Source organism: Ylistrum balloti, unplaced genomic scaffold (genome assembly GCF_031769215.1).
Source record: "Ylistrum balloti isolate Yb309-2 unplaced genomic scaffold, AGI_CSIRO_Ybal_v1 Utg370828, whole genome shotgun sequence".
In the NCBI taxonomy this organism is placed as follows: Eukaryota; Metazoa; Mollusca; class Bivalvia; order Pectinida; family Pectinidae; genus Ylistrum; species Ylistrum balloti.
Genome location: NW_026782478.1, coordinates 337,991 through 362,747, shown reverse-complemented (window position 1 = coordinate 362,747; position 24,757 = coordinate 337,991). Strand labels below are relative to the sequence as shown.

At 34.4% G+C, this 24,757-nt stretch overlaps 1 protein-coding gene across 1 annotated transcript in view; it reads left to right on the top strand.

The window, feature by feature from the left end:
- The window catches only part of LOC132558810 (TBC1 domain family member 30-like), a 76,232-nt gene that overhangs the window by 25,168 nt on the left and 26,307 nt on the right, over window positions 1-24,757 (top strand). The window contains exons 3-4 of the mRNA XM_060223419.1: window positions 17,647-17,774; window positions 22,738-22,863. Of these exons, the coding sequence (XP_060079402.1) occupies window positions 17,647-17,774; window positions 22,738-22,863 (254 nt within the window). The remainder of the gene's footprint in view (window positions 1-17,646; window positions 17,775-22,737; window positions 22,864-24,757) is intronic.

The window sequence follows — 24,757 nt, the reverse complement described above, 5'->3', positions numbered from 1 at the left end:
CATCTATCCTCTGACACGTTTATATCCGAAACCCATTACGGGTGGAATTCCGTTATCATCAATTATGGACGGGCCGTGTTATACAGGTTCGTAGGTTAAAACTCTTTAACGTTACCTGGAAGTTTGTAATTACTGGTAAGGGGGCCAAATATTGACTTAGTATTATCTGCCTGTAAAACGAATACGTTATAGGTAAACGGTGGATTTTATTGTGATGAATTATGTGACACACCCGTATACAGCCATGTAAAAGGTCGTCTCGGCAGATAATAGACCAATTTGCTTCTACATTTCCTTGTAAGTGACGTGATTATAGAAGAAATATTCCTTTTAGGAAATGTTGTCTTGTTTGAATTCATGAAACTGATTTTTGGGTGCGGGTTTTGAGTTTATAAAAGATTTCTGGTGGAAGAACAAAGGAATATGAGAGTTACAGTTGGACAAGAACGTTGCATTTGCTGGAGGGAAGCATTCTCTACAAGATATCATTGATTTCCGACTGAGAAGTGTTTAAGAAGGTTTTTAAAGACTGGTATTTCATCCAAAGGGGAAATTACTTCGACTGTAATCTTGTTCTATTCATCTCGCTAAAATCACTTAGCTTGGGGCTGTTTATCGGAGACAAGCGTACCAGTGATATCGATGGAGCACGTGCTCCCGGGAACAGGCTTGTTGTCTAATTTAATGGACCTACTTCAATCTCTCTCACCTTATTTGTCGAGGTCGTCAAGATATTGATTTTGAAACATCAATTTCGTGTCCAATGTGTTCGGTACAACGCACCATTGATGAAACTTCGGTAGAAATAAACAACGAAAACTTTGGTAGGGATAAACAACGGCAGGACAAATTGGAGCATAGATAAACTAGGAAAAACAACGGCAGGGATACATGTAAACAAGACAAACTGATGCAGGGATAAACAATGGCAGGGATACATGTAAACAGGACAAACTGAAGCAGGGATAAACAACGGCAGGGATACATGTAAACAGGACAAACTGAAGCAGGGATAAAAAAACGGCAGGGATACATGTAAACAGGACGAACTGAAGCAGGGATAAACAACGGGTCATGTCTAATGCTGAATCATGAAATATCTTCAAGAAAAATGTCATGTGCTAGAATCTAAATAGAAAAACATTTGAAGAAATAAATATCGGATTTCTATAAAAGATTAATAAGAAATTAAAGAAAATACACAAGAAGGAAAATCAACAGGAATAATTTCATTTCATCAGGAATGCACGTGGGATCGAGGAATCAATTAAATAAGTAGGGATTTTGCTATACATAGGTTTCGAACCGTTGTAACACACGTTTATCTGACTTCATTTGTTGAAGGATAGTCTTTTAAAGTGGACATGGAATTCGAATATTAATAGTGTTGTTTTAGGAGTATTGAAGCTACGACGTCGCCGTAAGTGTTACAGTGGTTTCACGTGCTGGACGTATGTTTGGGAAATATTGATTCTTCCAAAGTGAATACAATTATAATCGATCTACTGGTGGCAAAGTAAGATATTTGTACCAGGCCCGGGTTTTAACAGAGCTTCATACGAAACAACGAATACACCAGCGTCTATATATAAGATATAAAAGATTGAGCTTCGTTATTCTCAAATGCCTGGCTCATCCAAGTAGTAGTGAAAATTAGCCGAAGTTCCATATGTAGCTTCAATAGACTGGACATCAATAGACCCGATGGGCATACCCCATGACGTAACGTCTTTGTTTTGGAAAGGACTTCACATTAGAAAACAAGCTCAGGAAATCAATTTCAATTATCGTTCCGAGGATTTGATATTGATTTGGCGTATTTGTGCTTGCGAGGAATACTCGGAAACTATCCAAAAGTCACTGTCGGTGCGAGGCTAAAGTGCTGTAGTCAAAAAAACTTTTAATGTACATGGTATTGATCTGTATGAGAGTGTACGGTTGATTTTGGTCTTTATTTTACACCCAAATTCACACTAGTGGTATCTCTAGTCGTCAGGAGCTTTACTTCGGAGGAAAAACACAAATCGATTTTGGTCTATACATTATGTAGTTCTTGGTATTAACTGTCACCCTGGCTACCTACCTACATGTTTAGTAGATATATCAGAAGTGTAACAAACCATGGTGATTGGAGGTGTGTACATAGAACAAACATCTGCTACAGTCGTAACGGAGGCTCTTTGAGAAAGCAAGTCGTTGAACAATCTGTACCAAAAATGCAATCCCTTGTACATACAACGGTGGTACTGTCTGACTTGGGAATGGTAAAGGCGGAATCTTTGTGAACACGTGTCTAGTGGGAATGTAGGAATATGTACTGCAGTGTCGTCTATCTGTCGAAGGTGTGTTATTCGATATTGGAAATTAGTTTACTGGAACTATGACGTACTGCCGGTTCGGACTTCATTTAATTCTGTGTTGATGTTACCGGATCGAGTAAAAAGATTGACCGGGTATCGATGTAACGCGTGGAGCTTTGTAATAAATACGGCCACTCCTTCATATGGATGATGTTGATATCGTCTGGAATACGGTACCTAGTATACAGAGAATAGTATAACAATTTCACGTTCTGCTCAAAGCCGGCTATGACGTGTATATCGTAGGAAAATAGTAGTGGGATGTTCCTATGGGGATTGATTTTATATTCCTTCTTATCAATGTGTACATCCCACGACATGGTGAGGGTAGCGTGGCTTACACCATCGATGGTACCGAGTTCGTGGTATACAGCTGATAGACTAACCATGTAACTTTCTACTACAGAAATATTGGACTTCTGTCAATTATGTTTGGATTTCTCAACAATGTCAGCATGGGTCGACCATTCCCAACAGAACGATCGATGAATGGGTTCAAAAGAAAGACAGGTAACACAGTGTGTTTAAGTTTGAGAGAATTGTCATTTGGTCGGGCTATAAAAGATAATACTTGGGTCAGAGGTCAAGGAGCCTCGAGGTTATTCCGTTTTAGTTAAAGAGATACTTGTTCTGATGTTTACAGGTCACGGGCCTAGGCCTTTGTAACTTATGTCTCTTGGTTGGGGTCAAAGGGTAAATGAAAACTTATTCTGTTTCCTGGTTGGGTCAAAAGGATTATTTCCTTTGAGACTGAAAGTTTAACTAGAGTTGCTTGGATTGAACTTGAGATTCTTGGTTGACAAAAGGTTAAACATCTTTTAGCTTTCAATGTGAGACTTTGCTTAACTACTTGAAAGGAGTAACTTTGAGGATTAATCTGACTAGTATTTTAGTGATGAATACAAGTGAACAATTTCTCTTGTCTCTGGTATTTGAGGGAATGTATAAAAGAGAATAATTTCTCTTGTCTCTGGTATTTGAGGGGATGTATAAAGAGAACAAGTTTTCTTTTGTCTCTGGTATTTGAGGGGATGTATAAAAGAGAACAATTTCTTTTGTCTCTGGTATTTGAGGGGATGTATAAAAAGAATAATTTCTCTTGTCTCTGGTATTTTAGGGGATGTATAAAAGAGAACAATTTCTTTTATTTCTGGTATTTGAGGGGATGTATAAAAGAGAGTAGGTTTCTTTTGTCTCTGGTATTTGAGGGGATGTATAAAAGAGAACAATTTCTCTTGTCTCTGGTATTTGAGGGGATGTATAAAGAGAACAAGTTTTCTTTTGTCTCTGGTATTTGAGGGGATGTATAAAAGAGAACAATTTCTCTTGTCTCTGGTATTTGAGGGGATGTATAAAAGAGAACAATTTCTCTTGTCTCTGGTATTTGAGGGGATGTATAAAAAGAATAATTTCTCTTGTCTCTGGTATTTGAGGGGATGTATAAAAAAGAACAATTTCTCTTGTCTCTGGTATTTGAGGGGATGTATAAAAGAGAACAATTTCTCTTGTCTCTGGTATTTGAGGGGATGTATAAAAGAGAACAATTTCTCTTGTCGCTGGTATTTGAGGGGATGTATAAAAGAGAATAATTTCTCTTGTCTCTGGTATTTTAGGGGATGTATAAAAGAGAGCAGGTTTCTTTTGTCTCTGGTATTTGAGGGGATGTATAAAAGAGAAGAAGTTTCTTTTGTCGCTGGTATTTGAGGGACTGTAAAGAGAACAATTTCTCTTGTCGCTGGTATTTGAGGGGATGTATAAACAATTTCTCTTGTCTCTGGTATTTGAGGGGATGTATAAAAAGAACAATTTCTCTTGTCTCTGGTATTTGAGGGGATGTATAAAAAGAACAATTTCTCTTGTCGGTGGTATTTGAGGGGATGTATAAACAATTTCTCTTGTCTCTGGTATTTGAGGGGATGTATAAACAGTTTCTCTTGTCGCTGGTATTTGAGGGATTGTAAAGAGAACAATTTCTCTTGTCTCTGATATTTCAGGGGATGTATAAAAGAGAACAATTTCTTTTGTCTCTGGTATTTGAGGGATTGTAAAGAGAACAATTTCTCTTGTCGCTGGTATTTGAGGGATTGTAAAGAGAACAATTTCTCTTGTCTCTGGTATTTGAGGGGATGTATAAACAATTTCTCTTGTCGCTGGTATTTGAGGGGATGTATAAACAATTTCTCTTGTCTCTGGTATTTGAGGGGATGTATAAACAGTTTCTCTTGTCGCTGGTATTTGAGGGATTGTAAAGAGAACAATTTCTCTTGTCGCTGGTATTTGAGGGATTGTAAAGAGAACAATTTCTCTTGTCGCTGGTATTTGTCGCTGGTATTTGAGGGGATGTACAAAAGAGAGCAAGTTTCTTTTGTCTCTGGTATTTGAGGGGATGTATAAAGAGAACAATTTCTCTTGTCTCTGGTATTTGAGGGGATGTATAAAAAATTTCTCTTGTCGCTGGTATTTGAGGGACTGTAAAGAGAACAATTTCTCTTGTCGCTGGTATTTGAGGGGATGTATAAACAATTTCTCTTGTCGCTGGTATTTGAGGGGATGTATAAACAATTTCTCTTGTCGCTGGTATTTGAGGGGATGTATAAACAATTTCTCTTGTCGCTGGTATTTGAGGGGATGTATAAAAAGAACAATTTCTCTTGTCTCTGGTATTTGAGGGGATGTATAAAAAGAACAATTTCTCTTGTATAAAAAGTTTCTTTTGTCTCTGGTATTTGAGGGGATGTATAAAGAGAACAATTTCTCTTGTCTCTGGTATTTGAGGGGATGTATAAAAGAGAGCAAGTTTCTTTTGTCGCTGGTATTTGAGGGACTGTAAAGAGAACAATTTCTCTTGTCTCTGGTATTTGAGGGGATGTATAAACAATTTCTCTTGTCTCTGGTATTTGAGGGGATGTATAAACAATTTCTCTTGATTTGAGGGGATGTATAAACAATTTCTCTTGTCGCTGGTATTTGAGGGGATGTATAAACAATTTCTCTTGTCGCTGGTATTTGAGGGGATGTATAAACAATTTCTCTTGTCGCTGGTATTTGAGGGGATGTATAAAAGAGAACAATTTCTCTTGTCGCTGGTATTTGAGGGGATGTATAAAGAGAACAATTTCTCTTGTCGCTGGTATTTGAGGGGAGAGAACAATTTCTCTTGTCGCTGGTATTTGAGGGGATGTATAAACAATTTCTCTTGTCGCTGGTATTTGAGGGGATGTATAAACAATTTCTCTTGTCTCTGGTATTTGAGGGATTGTAAAGAGAACAATTTCTCTTGTCGCTGGTATTTGAGGGATTGTAAAGAGAACAATTTCTCTTGTCTCTGGTATTTGAGGGGATGTATAAACAATTTCTCTTGTCTCTGGTATTTGAGGGGATGTACAAACAATTTCTCTTGTCGCTGGTATTTGAGGGGATGTATAAACAATTTCTCTTGTCGCTGGTATTTGAGGGGATGTATAAACAATTTCTCTTGTCGCTGGTATTTGAGGGGATGTATAAACAATTTCTCTTGTCGCTGGTATTTGAGGGGATGTATAAACAATTTCTCTTGTCGCTGGTATTTGAGGGGATGTATAAACAATTTCTCTTGTCGCTGGTATTTGAGGGGATGTATAAACAATTTCTCTTGTCGCTGGTATTTGAGGGGATGTATAAACAATTTCTCTTGTCGCTGGTATTTGAGGGGATGTATAAACAATTTCTCTTGTCGCTGGTATTTGAGGGGATGTATAAACAATTTCTCTTGTCGCTGGTATTTGAGGGGATGTATAAACAATTTCTCTTGTCTCTGGTATTTGAGGGGATGTATAAACAATTTCTCTTGTCTCTGGTATTTGAGGGGATGTATAAACAATTTCTCTTGTCTCTGGTATTTGAGGGGATGTATAAACAATTTCTCTTGTCTCTGGTATTTGAGGGGATGTATAAACAATTTCTCTTGTCTCTGGTATTTGAGGGGATGTATAAACAATTTCTCTTGTCGCTGGTATTTGAGGGGATGTATAAACAATTTCTCTTGTCGCTGGTATTTGAGGGGATGTATAAACAATTTCTCTTGTCGCTGGTATTTGAGGGGATGTATAAACAATTTCTCTTGTCGCTGGTATTTGAGTCGGGATGTATGTAAACAATTTCTCTTGTCTCTGGTATTTGAGGGGTAAAGATGTATAAACAATTTCTCTTGTCTCTGGTATTTGAGGGGATGTATAAACAATTTCTCTTGTCGCTGGTATTTGAGGGGATGTATAAACAATTTCTCTTGTCTCTGGTTTGTCAAGAAGTGAATAAAGGAGAATCTTTATTTCAGTTTCTTGTGTTTCTGACTTTAATTCTACAATGATACCTGTGTGTGATTTTCTAAGATCAAGGTCGTTCAAGTAGAAATTGCCTTACTTGCTTAAACTTTGAAATAATTTATTGCAGTGTGTAGAGTCTAAAGAGTTTGCTTGTTTTTACAACTTTTTTCAGATGAAGGATGAGAATTTCTTGGTACTAGTGTTTGTTAATTGCCTTACAGGGTCGTGTTAAGCAGATGATAAGTGGTGTGCCATGTTAACTCTGTTTTCATTTCTATCTTGGAGTGTTTCAAATGTTTAGACTGAAAATAAATTTGTTGTGGAGTAGATGTATATATTCCTCGTTCACGTACTGGAATTTTAATTGATGATTAACAGGCTGGGAGACAGACTGATTATGATGAACAGGATGAGAGACAGACTGGTTATGATGAACAGGATGAGAGACAGACTGATTATGATGAACAGGATGAGAGACAGACTGATTATGATGAACAGGATGAGAGACAGACTGATTATGATGAACAGGATGAGAGACAGACTGATTATGATGAACAGGATGAGAGACAGACTGATTATGATGAACAGGATGAGAGACAGACTGATTATGATGAACAGGATGAGAGACAGACTGATTATGATGAACAGGATGAGAGACAGACTGATTATGATGAACAGGATGAGAGACAGACTGATTATGATGAACAGGATGAGAGACAGACTGATTATGATGAACAGGATGAGAGACAGACTGATTATGATGAACAGGATGAGAGACAGACTGGTTATGATGAACAGGATGAGAGACAGACTGATTATGATGAACAGGATGAGAGACAGACTGATTATGATGAACAGGATGAGAGACAGACTGATTATGATGAACAGGATGAGAGACAGACTGATTATGATGAACAGGATGAGAGACAGACTGATTATGATGAACAGGATGAGAGACAGACTGATTATGATGAACAGGATGAGAGACAGACTGATTATGATGAACAGGATGAGAGACAGACTGATTATGATGAACAAGATGAGAGACAGACTGATTATGATGAACAGGATGAGAGACAGACTGATTATGATGAACAGGATGAGAGACAGACTGATTATGATGAACAGGATGAGAGACAGACTGATTATGATGAACAGGATGAGAGACAGACTGATTATGATGAACAGATGAGAGACAGACTGATTATAATGAACAGATGAGAGACAGACTCTGATTATGATGAACAGGATGAGAGACAGACTGATTATGATGAACAGGATGAGAGACAGACTGATTATGATGAACAGATGAGAGACAGACTCTGATTATGATGAACAGGATGATAGACAGACTGATTATGATGAACAGGATGAGAGACAGACTGATTATGATGAACAGGATGAGAGACAGACTCTGATTATGATGAACAGGATGAGAGACAGACTGGTTATGATGAACAGGATGAGAGACAGACTGATTATGATGAACAGGATGAGAGACAGACTGATTATGATGAACAGGATGAGAGACAGACTGGTTATGATGAACAGGATGAGAGACAGACTGATTATGATGAACAGGATGAGAGACAGACTCTGATTATGATGAACAGGATGAGAGACAGACTGATTATGATGAACAGGATGAGAGACAGACTGATTATGATGAACAGGATGAGAGACAGACTGGTTATGATGAACAGGATGAGAGACAGACTCTGATTATGATGAACAGATGAGAGACAGACTGATTATGATGAACAGGATGAGAGACAGACTGATTATGATGAACAGATGAGAGACAGACTGATTATAATGAACAGATGAGAGACAGACTGATTATGATGAACAGGATGAGAGACAGACTGATTATGATGAACAGGATGAGAGACAGACTGATTATGATGAACAAGATGAGAGACAGACTGATTATGATGAACAAGATGAGAGACAGACTGATTATGATGAACAGATGAGAGACAGACTGATTATGATGAACAGGATGAGAGACAGACTGATTATGATGAACAGATGAGAGACAGACTGATTATAATGAACAGATGAGAGACAGACTGATTATGATGAACAGGATGAGAGACAGACTGATTATGATGAACAGGATGAGAGACAGACTGATTATGATGAACAGGATGAGAGACAGACTGGTTATGATGAACAGGATGAGAGACAGACTGGTTATGATGAACAGGATGAGAGACAGACTGGTTATGATGAACAGGATGAGAGACCGACTGGTTATGATGAACAGGATGAGAGACAGACTGATTATGATGAACAGGATGAGAGACAGACTCTGATTATGATGAACAGGATGAGAGACAGACTCTGATTATGATGAACAGGATGAGAGACAGACTGATTATGATGAACAGGATGAGAGACAGACTGATTATGATGAACAGGATGAGAGACAGACTCTGATTATGATGAACAGGATGAGAGACAGACTGATTATGATGAACAGGATGAGAGACAGACTGATTATGATGAACAAGATGAGAGACAGACTGATTATGATAAAGAAGATGAGAGACAGACTCTGATTATGATGAACAGGCACACCTTCCTAGTGTTAATTACATTTAAGCTTGTCTGTGGTATTGGCACTTTTATGATCTTTGTACTTTCTGAGATTGGCATTCTGCGGTAATTTGTCAACAGATTTGTTTGACCATTAATCCTCCTGTCTATATCAGCTAGTAAAGTTGTATGTTCTACAGGAGATGGTGTGAATATTTGTAATTTACAACTTTTAGACAATTGACAAAAAATACTAACTCTATGACATAATGGGAAATACTGACATACAGATAAATCCTTTATCTTCTGGATTGTAGGCATACAGATAAATCCTTTATCTTCTAAACTGTTGACAAAGAGATAAATCCTTTATCTTCTAAACCTAGACAAGCAGATAAATCCTTTATCTTCTAAACCTAGACAAGCAGATAAATCCTTTATCTTCTAAACTTAGACAAGCAGATAAATCATTTATCTTCGAAACTGTTGACATGCAGATAAGTAATACATCTTTTAAACTGTTGACATGCAGATAAGTAATACATCTTTTAAACTGTTGACATGCAGATAAATCTTTTACGTCCTAAACTGTTGACATGCAGATAAGTAATATATCTTTTAAACTGTTGACATGCAGATAAATCATTTATCTTCTAAACTGTTGACATGCAGATAAATCATTTATCTTCTAAACTGTTGACATGAAGATAAATCATTTACATTCTAAATTGTCACCATGAAAATAAATTCTTAATCTTCTAAGAAGATCAATAATTAAACTCATAAATTGTGACATGTTGAGAGTAATTTTACTTTAAGTTGATGACTTGGACATCAATCAGGATATCTAAATTACATCCTGTAATTTATTGTTCTTTTACCTGTTGGCATGACAACTTAAGTACTTACTGACATCACAGAGGTATAATCTATTGTTAATCAAAAACCCCATAGTATATGTTTGTAAGTAGTTGTGTGAATAGTGATGATAGTAAAATCTCACCATCCAGCACTGCTTTAATTATAATAAAGTTGATTCTACTTTCCAGCAAATCCATTGAACTATTTGGTATTTATTAGAAACTGATCAAAATATCAAATATTTTAACTGAAACTAGATTGAAATGAAACTGAATTAATATATTTTTGTTTGTTTCATTCCAATATTTCAATGATAGGCTTTTCTTCTCTTTTTTTGTTTCTATTCCAAATTTGGCAGTAAAGGTAGGTACTTTTAATAGGATGGATCCGGGGAAGGAACAGGACATGGAAAATAAATCTCATTTTGAAGAAAGATTGAAAACAGTAACTTGTCTGTCTTTAAAACTGGACAGAAATGCATTCATAGAATGCTAATATTGATCGTAATGTTACCGATAATCAGTCCTAAATGTCAAGATGTTTATTTTCTTCAGAATAGCATTTCTGGCTTTGTGTGTCTGTACACGTTGTCTGTTCCACTTCAGACAAACTTTGATACATTTACTGTGTAGAGTTTCCTTGAGAACAGAAACTCGGTAAGGCATCTATAAGCTAATTAGATGATGGCTTTCATGTGGTAGATCTTATGTACAGTTATCTAATTAGTAATACAAACAGGTATTTCCAAAGCATTGCAGTGTACACACAGGAATACTGATTACTCAAAATGACCTAGAGTACATCAATATCAAACACTCAAAAGACCTAGTCAGAATAGAGTAATAACAAACATTCTTCAAGTGAGCGTGTCAAAGTACAGCAATGAACCAAACATACAAGTGACATTGTCAAAGTACAACAATGTACCAAACATACAAGTGACCTTGTCAATATACAGCAATGTACCAAACATACAAGTGACCTTGTCAAAGTACAACAATGTACCAAACATACAAGTGACCTTGTCAAAGTACAACAATGTACCAAACATACAAGTGACCTTGTCAATATACAGCAATGTACCAAACATACAAGTGACCTTGTCAAAGTACAACAATGTACCAAACATACAAGTGACCTTGTCAATATACAGCAATGTACCAAACATACAAGTGACCTTGTCAAAGTACAACAATGTACCAAACATACAAGTGACCTTGTCAATATACAGCAGTGTACCAAACATACAAGTGACCTTGTCAAAGTACAGCAATGTACCAAACATACAAGTGACCTTGTCAATATACAGCAATGTACCAAACATATAAGTGACCTTGTCAAAGTACAGCAATGTACCAAACATACAAGTGACCTTGTCAATATACAGCAATGTACCAAACATACAAGTGACATTGTCAAAGTACAACAATGTACCAAACATACAAGTGACCTTGTCAATATACAGCAATGTACCAAACATACAAGTGACCTTGTCAAAGTACAGCAATGTACCAAACATACAAGTGACCTTGTCAATATACAGCAATGTACCAAACTTACAGGTGACAATCAGAAAAACATACCCTGAAGACAAGAAAGTTATACAGTACATCTGTAATCAGAAAAAACATACACTGAAGACAAAGTTATACAGTACATCTGTAATCAGAAAAACATACACTGAAGACAAGAACAGTACATGTAATCAGAAAAACATACACTGAAGACAGTTATACAGTACATCTGTAATCAGAAAAAACATACACTGAAGACAAAGTTATACAGTACATCTGTAATCAGAAAAACATACACTGAAGACAAAGTTATACAGTACATCTGTAATCAGAAAAACATACACTGAAGACAAGACACTGAAGACAAGAAAGTTATACAGTACATCTGTAATCAGAAAAACATACACTGAAGACAAAGTTATACAGTACATCTGTAATCAGAAAAACATACACTGAAGACAAAGTTATACAGTACATCTGTAATCAGAAAAACATACACTGAAGACAGTTATACAGTACATCTGTAATCACAGAAAAAACATAAAAGGAAGACAAATATATACAGTACATCTGTAATCAGAAAAACATACACTGAAGACAAAGTTATACAGTACATCTGTAATCAGAAAAACATACACTGAAGACAAAGTTATACAGTACATCTGTAATCAGAAAAACATACACTGAAGACAAAGTTATACAGTACATCTGTAATCAGAAAAACATACACTGAAGACAAAGTTATACAGTACATCTGTAATCAGAAAAACATACACTGAAGACAAAGTTATACAGTACATCTGTAATCAGAAAAACATACACTGAAGACAAGAAAGTTATACAGTACATCTGTAATCAGAAAAACATACACTGAAGACAAAGTTATACAGTACATCTGTAATCAGAAAAACATACACTGAAGACAAAGTTATACAGTACATCTGTAATCAGAAAAACATACACTGAAGACAAAGTTATACAGTACATCTGTAATCAGAAAAACATACACTGAAGACAAAGTTATACAGTACATCTGTAATCAGAAAAACATACACTGAAGACAAAGTTATACAGTACATCTGTAATCAGAAAAACATACACTGAAGACAAAGTTATACAGTACATCTGTAATCAGAAAAACATACACTGAAGACAAAGTTATACAGTACATCTGTAATCAGAAAAACATACACTGAAGACAAAGTTATACAGTACATCTGTAATCAGAAAAACATACACTGAAGACACAGTTATACAGTACATCTGTAATCAGAAAAACATACACTGAAGACAAAGTTATACAGTACATCTGTAATCAGAAAAAACATACACTGAAGACAAAGTTATACAGTACATCTGTAATCAGAAAAACATACACTGAAGACAAAGTTATACAGTACATCTGTAATCAGAAAAACATACACTGAAGACAAAGTTATACAGTACATCTGTAATCAGAAAAACATACACTGAAGACAAAGTTATACAGTACATCTGTAATCAGAAAAACATACACTGAAGACAAAGTTATACAGTACATCTGTACATCTGAAATTATACAGAAAAAAAACATACACTGAATACAAAGTTATACAGTACATCTGTAATCAGAAAAACATACACTGAAGACAAAGTTATACAGTACATCTGTAATCAGAAAAACATACACTGAAGACAAAGTTATACAGTACATCTGTAATCAGAAAAACATACACTGAAGACAAAGTTATACAGTACATCTGTAATCAGAAAAACATACACTGAAGACAAAGTTATACAGTACATCTGTAATCAGAAAAACATACACTGAAGACAAAGTTATACAGTACATCTGTAATCAGAAAAACATACACTGAAGACAAAGTTATACAGTACATCTGTAATCAGAAAAACATACACTGAAGACAAAGTTATACAGTACATCTGTAATCAGAAAAACATACACTGAAGACAAAGTAATACAGTACATCTGTAATCAGAAAAACATACACTGAAGACAAAGTTATACAGTACATCTGTAATCAGAAAAACATACACTGAAGACAAAGTTATACAGTACATCTGTAATCAGAAAAACATACACTGAAGACAAAGTTATACAGTACATCTGTAATCAGAAAAACATACACTGAAGACAAAGTTATACAGTACATCTGTAATCAGAAAAACATACACTGAAGACAAAGTTATACAGTACATCTGTAATCAGAAAAACATACACTGAAGACAAAGTTATACAGTACATCTGTAATCAGAAAAACATACACTGAAGACAAGAAAGTTATACAGTACATCTGTAATCAGAAAAACATACACTGAAGACAAAGTTATACAGTACATCTGTAATCAGAAAAACATACACTGAAGACAAGAAAGTTATACAGTACATCTGTAATCAGAAAAACATACACTGAAGACAAAGTTATACAGTACATCTGTAATCAGAAAAAACATACACTGAAGACAAAGTTATACAGTACATCTGTAATCAGAAAAACATACACTGAAGACAAAGTTATACAGTACATCTGTAATCAGAAAAACATACACTGAAGACAAAGTTATACAGTACATCTGTAATCAGAAAAACATACACTGAAGACAAAGTTATACAGTACATCTGTAATCAGAAAAACATACACTGAAGACAAAGTTATACAGTACATCTGTAATCAGAAAAACATACACTGAAGACAAAGTTATACAGTACATCTGTAATCAGAAAAACATACACTGAAGACAAAGTTATACAGTACATCTGTAATCAGAAAAACATACACTGAAGACAAAGTTATACAGTACATCTGAATCAGAAAAACATACACTGAGAAATACAGTACATCTGTAATCAGAAAAACATTGACTGAAGACAAGAAAGTTATACAGTACATCTGTAATCAGAAAAACATACACTGAAGACAAAGTTATACAGTACATCTGTAATCAGAAAAACATACACTGAAGACAAAGTTATACAGTACATCTGTAATCAGAAAAACATACACTGAAGACAAAGTTATACAGTACATCTGTAATCAGAAAAACATACACATACACTGAAGACAAGAGTTATACAGTACATCTGTAATCAGAAAAACATACACTGAAGACAAAGTTATACAGTACATCTGTAATCAGAAAAACATACACTGAAGACAAAGTTATACAGTACATCTGTAATCAGAAAAACATACACTGAAGACAAAGTTATACAGTACATCTGTAATCAGAAAAACATACACTGAAGACAAAGTTATACAGTACATCTGTAATCAGAAAAACATACACTGAAGACAAAGTTATACAGTACATCTGTAATCAGAAAAAACATACACTGAAGACAAAGTTATACAGTACATCTGTAATCAGAAAAACATACACTGAAGACAAAGTTATACAGTACATCTGTAATCAGAAAAACATACACTGAAAACAAAGTTATACAGTACATCTGTAATCAGAAAAACATACACTGAAGACAAAGTTATACAGTACATCTGTAATCAGAAAAACATACACTGAAGACAAAGTTATACAGTACATCTGTAATCAGAAAAACATACACTGAAGACAAAGTTATACAGTACATCTGTAATCAGAAAAACATACACTGAAGACAAAGTTATACAGTACATCTGTAATCAGAAAAACATACACTGAAGACAAAGTTATACAGTACATCTGTAATCAGAAAAACATACACTGTAAGACAAAGTTAAGACATAAGTTATACAGTACATCTGTAATCAGAAAAACATACACTGAAGACAAAGTTATACAGTACATCTGTAATCAGAAAAACATACACTGAAGACAAAGTTATACAGTACATCTGTAATCAGAAAAACATACACTGAAGACAAAGTTATACAGTACATCTGTAATCAGAAAAACATACACTGAAGACAAAGTTATACAGTACATCTGTAGTCAGAAAAACATACACTGAAGACAAAGTTATACGGTACATCTGTAATCAGAAAAACATACACTGAAGACAAAGTTATACAGTACATCTGTAATCAGAAAAACATACACTGAAGACAAAGTTATACAGTACATCTGTAATCAGAAAAACATACACTGAAGACAAAGTTATACAGTACATCTGTAATCAGAAAAACATACACTGAAGACAAAGTTATACAGTACATCTGTAATCAGAAAAACATACACTGAAGACAAAGTTATACAGTACATCTGTAATCAGAAAAACATACACTGAAGACAAGAAAGTTATACAGTACATCTGTAATCAGAAAAAACATACACTGAAGACAAAGTTATACAGTACATCTGTAATCAGAAAAACATACACTGAAGACAAAGTTATACAGTACATCTGTAATCAGAAAAACATACACTGAAGACAAAGTTATACAGTACATCTGTAATCAGAAAAACATACACTGAAGACAAAGTTATACAAAGTTATACAGTACATCTGTAATCAGAAAAACATACACTGAAGACAAAGTTATACAGTACATCTGTAATCAGAAAAACATACACTGAAGACAAAGTTATACAGTACATCTGTAATCAGAAAAACATACACTGAAGACAAAGTTATACAGTACATCTGTAATCAGAAAAACATACACTGAAGACAAAGTTATACAGTACATCTGTAATCAGAAAAACATACACTGAAGACAGTTATACAGTACATCTGTAATCAGAAAAACATACACTGAAGACAAAGTTATACAGTACATCTGTAATCAGAAAAACATACACTGAAGACAAAGTTATACAGTACATCTGTAATCAGAAAAACATACACTGAAGACAAAGTTATACAGTACATCTGTAATCAGAAAAACATACACTGAAGACAAAGTTATACAGTACATCTGTAATCAGAAAAACATACACTGAAGACAAAGTTATACAGTACATCTGTAATCAGAAAAACATACACTGAAGACAAAGTTATACAGTACATCTGTAATCAGAAAAACATACACTGAAGACAAAGTTATACAGTACATCTGTAATCAGAAAAACATACACTGAAGACAAAGTTATACAGTACATCTGTAATCAGAAAAACATACACTGAAGACAAAGTTATACAGTACATCTGTAATCAGAAAAACATACACTGAAGACAAAGTTATACAGTACATCTGTAATCAGAAAAACATACACTGAAGACAAAGTTATACAGTACATCTGTAATCAGAAAAACATACACTGAAGACAAAGTTATACAGTACATCTGTAATCAGAAAAAACATACACTGAAGACAAAGTTATACAGTACATCTGTAATCAGAAAAAACATACACTGAAGACAATATGTTAGTTGATGCTTAGACATTTATCCTGTTACGTGTCTGTTATTAATGACATATTTAGAACAAGCCAGGATACATCTTGACAGTCTTTACAATTATGAATTTGGAAAGTTTGTGTGATTTCGGCAGTGCTCTTGTCTTCAGGCACTGTGATATTTTCACTAGCTGTATGAAATAAACTAAGCTACCATTAATACAGAGGGTATGAGTCAGATTTTGTTACTATGCAACATTTTATGAAGTAAAATAATTGGAACATCTTCTATTTCATATTTTTTAGTTTGCCTTTTCTGAGATCCATGTATTTAATGAGATATATTTGCATATTGCGGGGAGTTAATGATCCCTTGTCTGTCTGCGAGGCATGTGAATTTCCGATTCCACAGAACACAGATTTAACATCTGATGGAAAAGTGCCAAACTAGGTCTTTCATATAAAATAAGATTGTCAGGTTTTCAAACCAGAAATTCTAGGACTAATTGACAAATTTCTAGTAGAGTTACATCATTTCCATGTTGACTAAGCCATTTATTACTAACAGAGCTATCTGTGGTCTTTTTTTATTCTGAGACACATTTATTGTACATAGTGTAAAAAAACAAACACATGGGTACAGTGGGTACTGGTTTTTATGTAAAATCAATGAAAAAAGACTCTTTATTCTTCTGTGCAAACCATCCTAATTTTTTGCTGCATTAAGAATGATTTGAAAAAAAACCATTATTTCTCTAAATCCTGAAAGATAGTGATTTTGTTACTTTTCAGGAATTGATACGAGGCTGCGGTTCAGTCTGGAGCCTCCTCTTGGTGACAGTGCCTTCGACCAATGGAAAGATGCTATGCAAGCCGTTTCTAGGTTACCACTTGGCATACCGGATGGATTCCGTAGAAAGGTAATTAACAATAATCTGTTTACCTGTACTTTTGTATAATTTCAAGTCTTCATTATAGAGTATGGTTGTCAGGGTCATGGAACAGAACTAACCTTGACATGAATGGTATGAAATCACCCTTTGTTTGTACGGAGAAAGCTTTTTTGTATAAAGTCAAAATATGTGGGTGTAGTTTTTCTTTTAGCCACCATCATCAGATGCTAGGGTGTTAAATTGCCTTGTGGTCCATTACCCATTGTTGTTCATAATATATCTTGGGAAATAGAGGATGGGCATCTCAATTACTTTGTGATGGTCTTCCTGCATGGTGTTCAGTGAGTTACCAACCAGCTGATGCAAGAATGCAGTGCCTTGAATAACCCTGGCTTTTCATTGGATGATTAATCCAACAAACAAGTAATATATGATTAATTTGATATATCATTTCCTCAGTAAACAGGTACGGAAGAATGTTTCAGAATATTCAGGTAAAGTTTTGAGAGATTGTGCTCACGACTCAGAAATTGAAGAATGTATTACTGAAGTTATTACATGCTTTCCCGGATACAACTTATGTATAACTGTTTCCTTGAATGAAAGTCAGATTATTACAGTACTATATGAATGCAGTGAATGAGATACAGAATATTGGATTGGGATATCTCTGTGTTAATAACACAGCAATGTTGATCTGGGATCTGACTAAGTGTTGTAGATTTAATAAAACAGATAATCTTTTCCACCAAAACACCTCTTTAGATGGTTTCTTTCTCTTTAAGTTTTAGTATACAATATCCACGTCTTCAGAAAAAATAATCAGGTTCCCTTGGTCCCGGAGGAGGTCGGTAACATTTAAACCCAACAGCGATCTGTCTTAGGCTTGTATTATATTGCCACTGAATAAAGAATGTTGTCAACAAAGTCGCATAGAGATGGCAAACTGATGTCACCAACACTGACACTGTACCAATCGTGATTAAAATCTTAATATCGAAAGGTCTCCAGCACTGTTACCATATAGTAACTCAGTTTATCATTTAAGTCATTGATGATTTACATAGATTGATGGATAGATAAAAAATAATCAGTACAAGGAAGGAATGTATGACAAACCATCCAACATCAGGACACATGTTTCTGTAGAATATTACATGTTTGAGGCTGTACATTGTGTTTACAACCAATAATACTGACACACAAACCTGCTATAAATTATATAGTCACACAAACCTGATATAAATTATATAGTCACACAAACTTGCTATAAATTATATAGTCACACAAACCTGATATAAATTATATAGTCACACAAACCTGATATAAATTATATAGTCACACAAACTTGCTATAAATTATATAGTCACACAAACTTGCTATAAATTATATAGTCACACAAACCTGATATAAATTATATAGTCACACAAACCTGATATAAATTATATAGTCTCACAAACCTGATATAAATTACATTGTCACACAAACCTGATATAAATTATATAGTCACACAAACCTGATATAAATTATATAGTCACACAAACCTGATATAAATTATATAGACACACAAACCTGCTATAAATTATATAGACACACAAACCTGCTATAAATTATATAGTCACACAAACCTGATATAAATTATATAGTCACACAAACCTGCTATAAATCATATAGTCACACAAACCTGATATAAATTATATAGTCACACAAACCTGATATAAATTATATAGTCACACAAACCTGATATAAATTAAATAGACACACAAACCTGATATAAATTATATAGTCACACAAACCTGATATAAATTATATAGACACACAAACCTGCTATAAATTATATAGTCACACAAACCTGATATAAATTATATAGTCACACAAACCTGATATAAATTACATAGTCACACAAACCTGATATAAATTATATAGTCACACAAACCTGATATAAATTATATAGACACACAAACTTGCTATAAATTATGTAGTCACACAAACCTGATATAAATTATATAGTCACACAAACCTGATATAAATTATATAGTCACACAAACCTGCTATAAATTATATAGTCACACAAACCTGATATAAATTATATAGTCACACAAACCTGATATAAATTATATAGTCACACAAACCTGATATAAATTATATAGTCACACAAACCTGATATAAATTATATAGTCACACAAACTTGCTATAAATTATATAGTCACACAAACTTGCTATAAATTATATAGTCACACAAACCTGATATAAATTATATAGTCACACAAACCTGATATAAATTATATAGTCACACAAACTTGCTATAAATTATGTAGTCACACAAACCTGATATAAATTATATAGTCACACAAACCTGCTATAAATTATATAGTCACACAAACTTGCTATAAATTATGTAGTCACACAAACCTGATATAAATTATATAGTCACACAAACTTGCTATAAATTATGTAGTCACACAAACCTGATATAAATTATATAGACACACAAACCTGCTATAAATTATATAGACACACAAACCTGATATAAATTATATAGTCACACAAACCTGATATAAATTATATAGTCACACAAACCTGATATAAATTATATAGTCACACAAACCTGCTATAAATTATAGAGTCACACAAACATGTGATATAGGCCTCCAGGGAAGCCCAACCTTTATTTGTGAAGATACTTTGCAATGGGCCTCCAGAATGAGGTTCAGTGAGTTAGTCACCAGCTACAACAAGGAAACCCTCATATTGACTCAAGCTATTCATGAGAAGATTGTAATAGATAAAGAAAAATCCATCATTCATACCAATGAACAGTACAAAGCTGCGGAAATTCTGAAATTTGCTGAAAGTGTTTCAGATAAAAAGGTCCAAGCTTTAACGTAGTTGATACTGGCATTGAATATGTTTACAGAGATCAGAATATTAGATAAATTCATACATTATTTCAGTTAACACATTATACAATAAGTTAAATTTTCATTTCACAATGCTCTCTCTTGTCTCCTAGATGGGACATTATAAAGGTGTTACCTACAAATGTCACGTTTAGCTTCTCTGTAAGAAAATCTTGTATTAGACAGAAACACTCAACACTTTTTCAAACAAAGGAGATTTTTAACAAGTTTCATAATCCTACAGCCAGTGATACGGTTGTTTCACTGAAGAAAAAATACCCAATATTTCAAAAAAGATAGCATTTCTAGGTATTATCTTTAGCAACAATTTCTATTTCCTATTTGGTTGATATATATTCCTGGAAGAGAGAAAGTCTACAAAACTAAACAAAGCACAAAAAAATCAATGGTTGCTTCAGAGTGGCTTTCATTAGCATATAAAACCATGTACAGGTTCCCGAAACAGAAAATCATTGGAATCATGTATAAAGAAATCCTGAACACCCACGCTGATATTTTGTGATTAGGATCTCTGTGGAGAAGCCGGAAGCTTTATGTCACAGGAGATTCTACCTGGAGAGACATACTCCTCCAGCAGTCATTTACACCCACTTGTTGCTTATAGTGTTCTAATTACGGCTGAATCGCGAACAAGCCAAGACCAGATAGATGTAACAACACTTCAACCAGGCACACAACCATAGAAACAGAGATTTTTCTGTAAATTTTCCAAACCAATTTTTGATGTAAGATATTTTAATCTTCAAGTTTCAGGCTTTCACGTCTATCTGCCGTATAGGTATACTTAATGTCATTTTATCTTTAAGGACAATGCCAATTATCTTCTACCCTTTTTACAAATGACATAGGAGATGGGAGCATCAGGATTCCAAGATACCTTAGATGTTGATGTTCCATCTTCTGTGTAATTTGTGTTGACAATCCTTGATAGGCTTTATTGAATACTGTTGGGCGTCCATCTTTGTTTTCTGTGATCTAATTAATGGCTGAAGATTACCTGGTTATCTCCCTGTACGAGTTTTTTTATTTTCTACTGTTTTTGTTTCGTTAAGGTTATAGATTTGTTGTGCTGGTAAATATCTTTCAGATACAAACCAAGTGCTAGTGAAATGCACCATCAAGGTACTTCAGGTATTACACTATTTCACCAATTGTTGTAAATCCTAGGATGACTAGAAAGTCATACACAAAATATAGGTGACTGTCACCAGTGATCATGTGACAAGTAGTTATCTGTTGCCTAAAATTTATTGTCACAAATGTGACCCAAAACATTTAAAGTATTATGCATTATTTTAAATCTAGATATTGGTAATTGTCAGTATTTAAAACTGGATTTTATCGTACTTGTATGATATGGGACTGAGAAATGATAACACTGTTCCTATGACTTAGATCTGAAACATGTCAACAACGTGATGCACGAATAAATCATGAATTAGGAAGGGGCTGTTTGTGTTGTCTTCACTCTCGGCTTGCATTATACACTATTCCTATAGTGTAATTTTATCTTTTCACTTTCAGGTTTGGATCAGTTTAGCAGAAAATCATATAAAAGAACTAAGAATTGACTGGGAGAAAACGGTGCGATTTGTTTTCAATGAAAGAAGTAATTTTATCTTTTCACTTTCAGGTTTGGATCAGTTTAGCAGAAAATCATATAAAAGAACTAAGAATAGACTGGGAGAAAACGGTGCGATTTGTTTTCAATGAAAGAAGTAATTTTATCTTTTCACTTTCAGGTTTGGATCAGTTTAGCAGAAAATCATATAAAAGAACTAAGAATAGACTGGGAGAAAACGGTGCGATTTGTTTTCAATGAAAGAAGTAATTTTATCTTTTCACTTTCAGGTTTGGATCAGTTTAGCAGAAAATCATATAAAAGAACTAAGAATAGACTGGGAGAAAACGGTGCGATTTGTTTTCAATGAAAGAAGTAATTTTATCTTTTCACTTTCAGGTTTGGATCAGTTTAGCAGAAAATCATATAAAAGAACTAAGAATTGACTGGGAGAAAACGGTGCGATTTGTTTTCAATGAAAGAAGTAATTTTATCTTTTCACTTTCAGGTTTGGATCAGTTTAGCAGAAAATCATATAAAAGAACTAAGAATAGACTGGGAGAAAACAGTGCGATTTGTTTTCAATGAAAGAAGTAATCCTGATGACAATACATTAGGCCTACAGATAGTTAAGGTAAGTCGTTCAATAAACGTACAACAGTGGTAACTTATGATGGGATACATATCCTAAAGGTAACCATTCACTATGTTAATATTGGTCTAACACTTTTAGATAAGGTGATACTTGCCCTCAAATCTGTGACCAGGGAGGAGATCAGTAGATTATATTAATGTTGGACCTACAGATTACTGAAGTATAATTCTGTGTTTTGTAAATATAATACAGCGTTGGTTGGTCTGTTACATGTTTTTCATCTTCTATAATTACATAATTGGTATTTTTACACATCACCTGGTTAACTTTGATTTGCAGTATCATCAAGTGAACAGATCTTTTGATGTCAAATGTAAATCATTAACAATAATTAAGGTTCAGTTTCTAGTTTGATAGTTTAGTAAAGCATACCGACTGTTTTTGCGTGTAAATATGATATGGGTCGAGTAATAAAGGCACATTATGGTCTGCCTGACTCGTTGGTTGGTTAACCTTCAAGTTTAGCTCTGTGATGTTGTATGTCTGTACTTTAGTCAAGTAAAGGTGATATTACTGTTAGGTGTACAACACTGCAGTGTGATTGGCTATGATCGAGAGTTAATTTCATACCTTGACCTACATTGCCTGTTTAATCTATTAGACAAAATGTGATGTGTAGAATTGTGATTGACATAAGAGTGGAGTACATATATAGTATATAACATATAATACATTATATTACATTTACCTTTTTTCTTTATTCCTTTTTTGTCATCGATTGCAATTTGAAAAATTCCCATTATAAAAATCAGCCCTGCAGTTCAAACACTCAAACATCCTGTATACAGGTGACACTCAAACATCCTGTATACAGGTGACACTAAAACATCCTGTATACAGGTGACACTCAAACATCCTGTATACAGGTGACACTCAAACATCCTGTATACAGGTGACACTCAAACATCCTGCATACAGGTGACACTCAAACATCCTGCATACAGGTGACACTAAAACATCCTGTATACATGTGACACTAAAACATCCTGTATACAGGTGACACTCAAACATCTTGTATACAGGTGACACTCAAACATCCTATATACATGTGACACTAAAACATCCTGTATACAGGTGACACTCAAACATCCTGTATACAGGCGACACTAAAACATCCTGTATACAGGTGACACTCAAACATCCTGTATACAGGCGACACTAAAACATCCTGTATACAGGTGACACTCAAACATCTTGTATATAGGTGACACTAAAACATCCTGTATACAGGTGACACTCAAACATCTTGTATATAGGTGACACTAAAACATCTTGTATACAGGTGACACACAAACATCCTGTATACAGGTGACACTCAAACATCCTGTATACAAGTGACACTAAAACACCTTGTATACAGGTGACACTCAAACATCCTGTATACAGGTGACACTCAACATCCTGTATACAGGTGACACTCAAACATCCTGTATACAGGTGACACTAAAACATCCTGTATACAGGTGACACTAAAACATCTTGTATACAGGTGACACACAAACATCCTGTATACAGGTGACACTCAAACATCCTGTATACAAGTGACACTAAAACACCTTGTATACAGGTGACACTCAAACATCCTGTATACAGGTGACACTCAACATCCTGTATACAGGTGACACTCAAACATCCTGTATACAGGTGACACTCAAACATCATGTATACAGGTGACACTAAAACATCCTGTATACAGGTGACACTCAAACATCTTGTATACAGGTGATACTAAAACATCTTGTATACAGGTGACACTCAACATCCTGTATACAGGTGACACTAAAACATCTTGCATACAGATGACACTCAAACATCATGTATACAGGTGACACTCAAACATCCTGCATACAGGTGACACTCAAACATCCTGTAT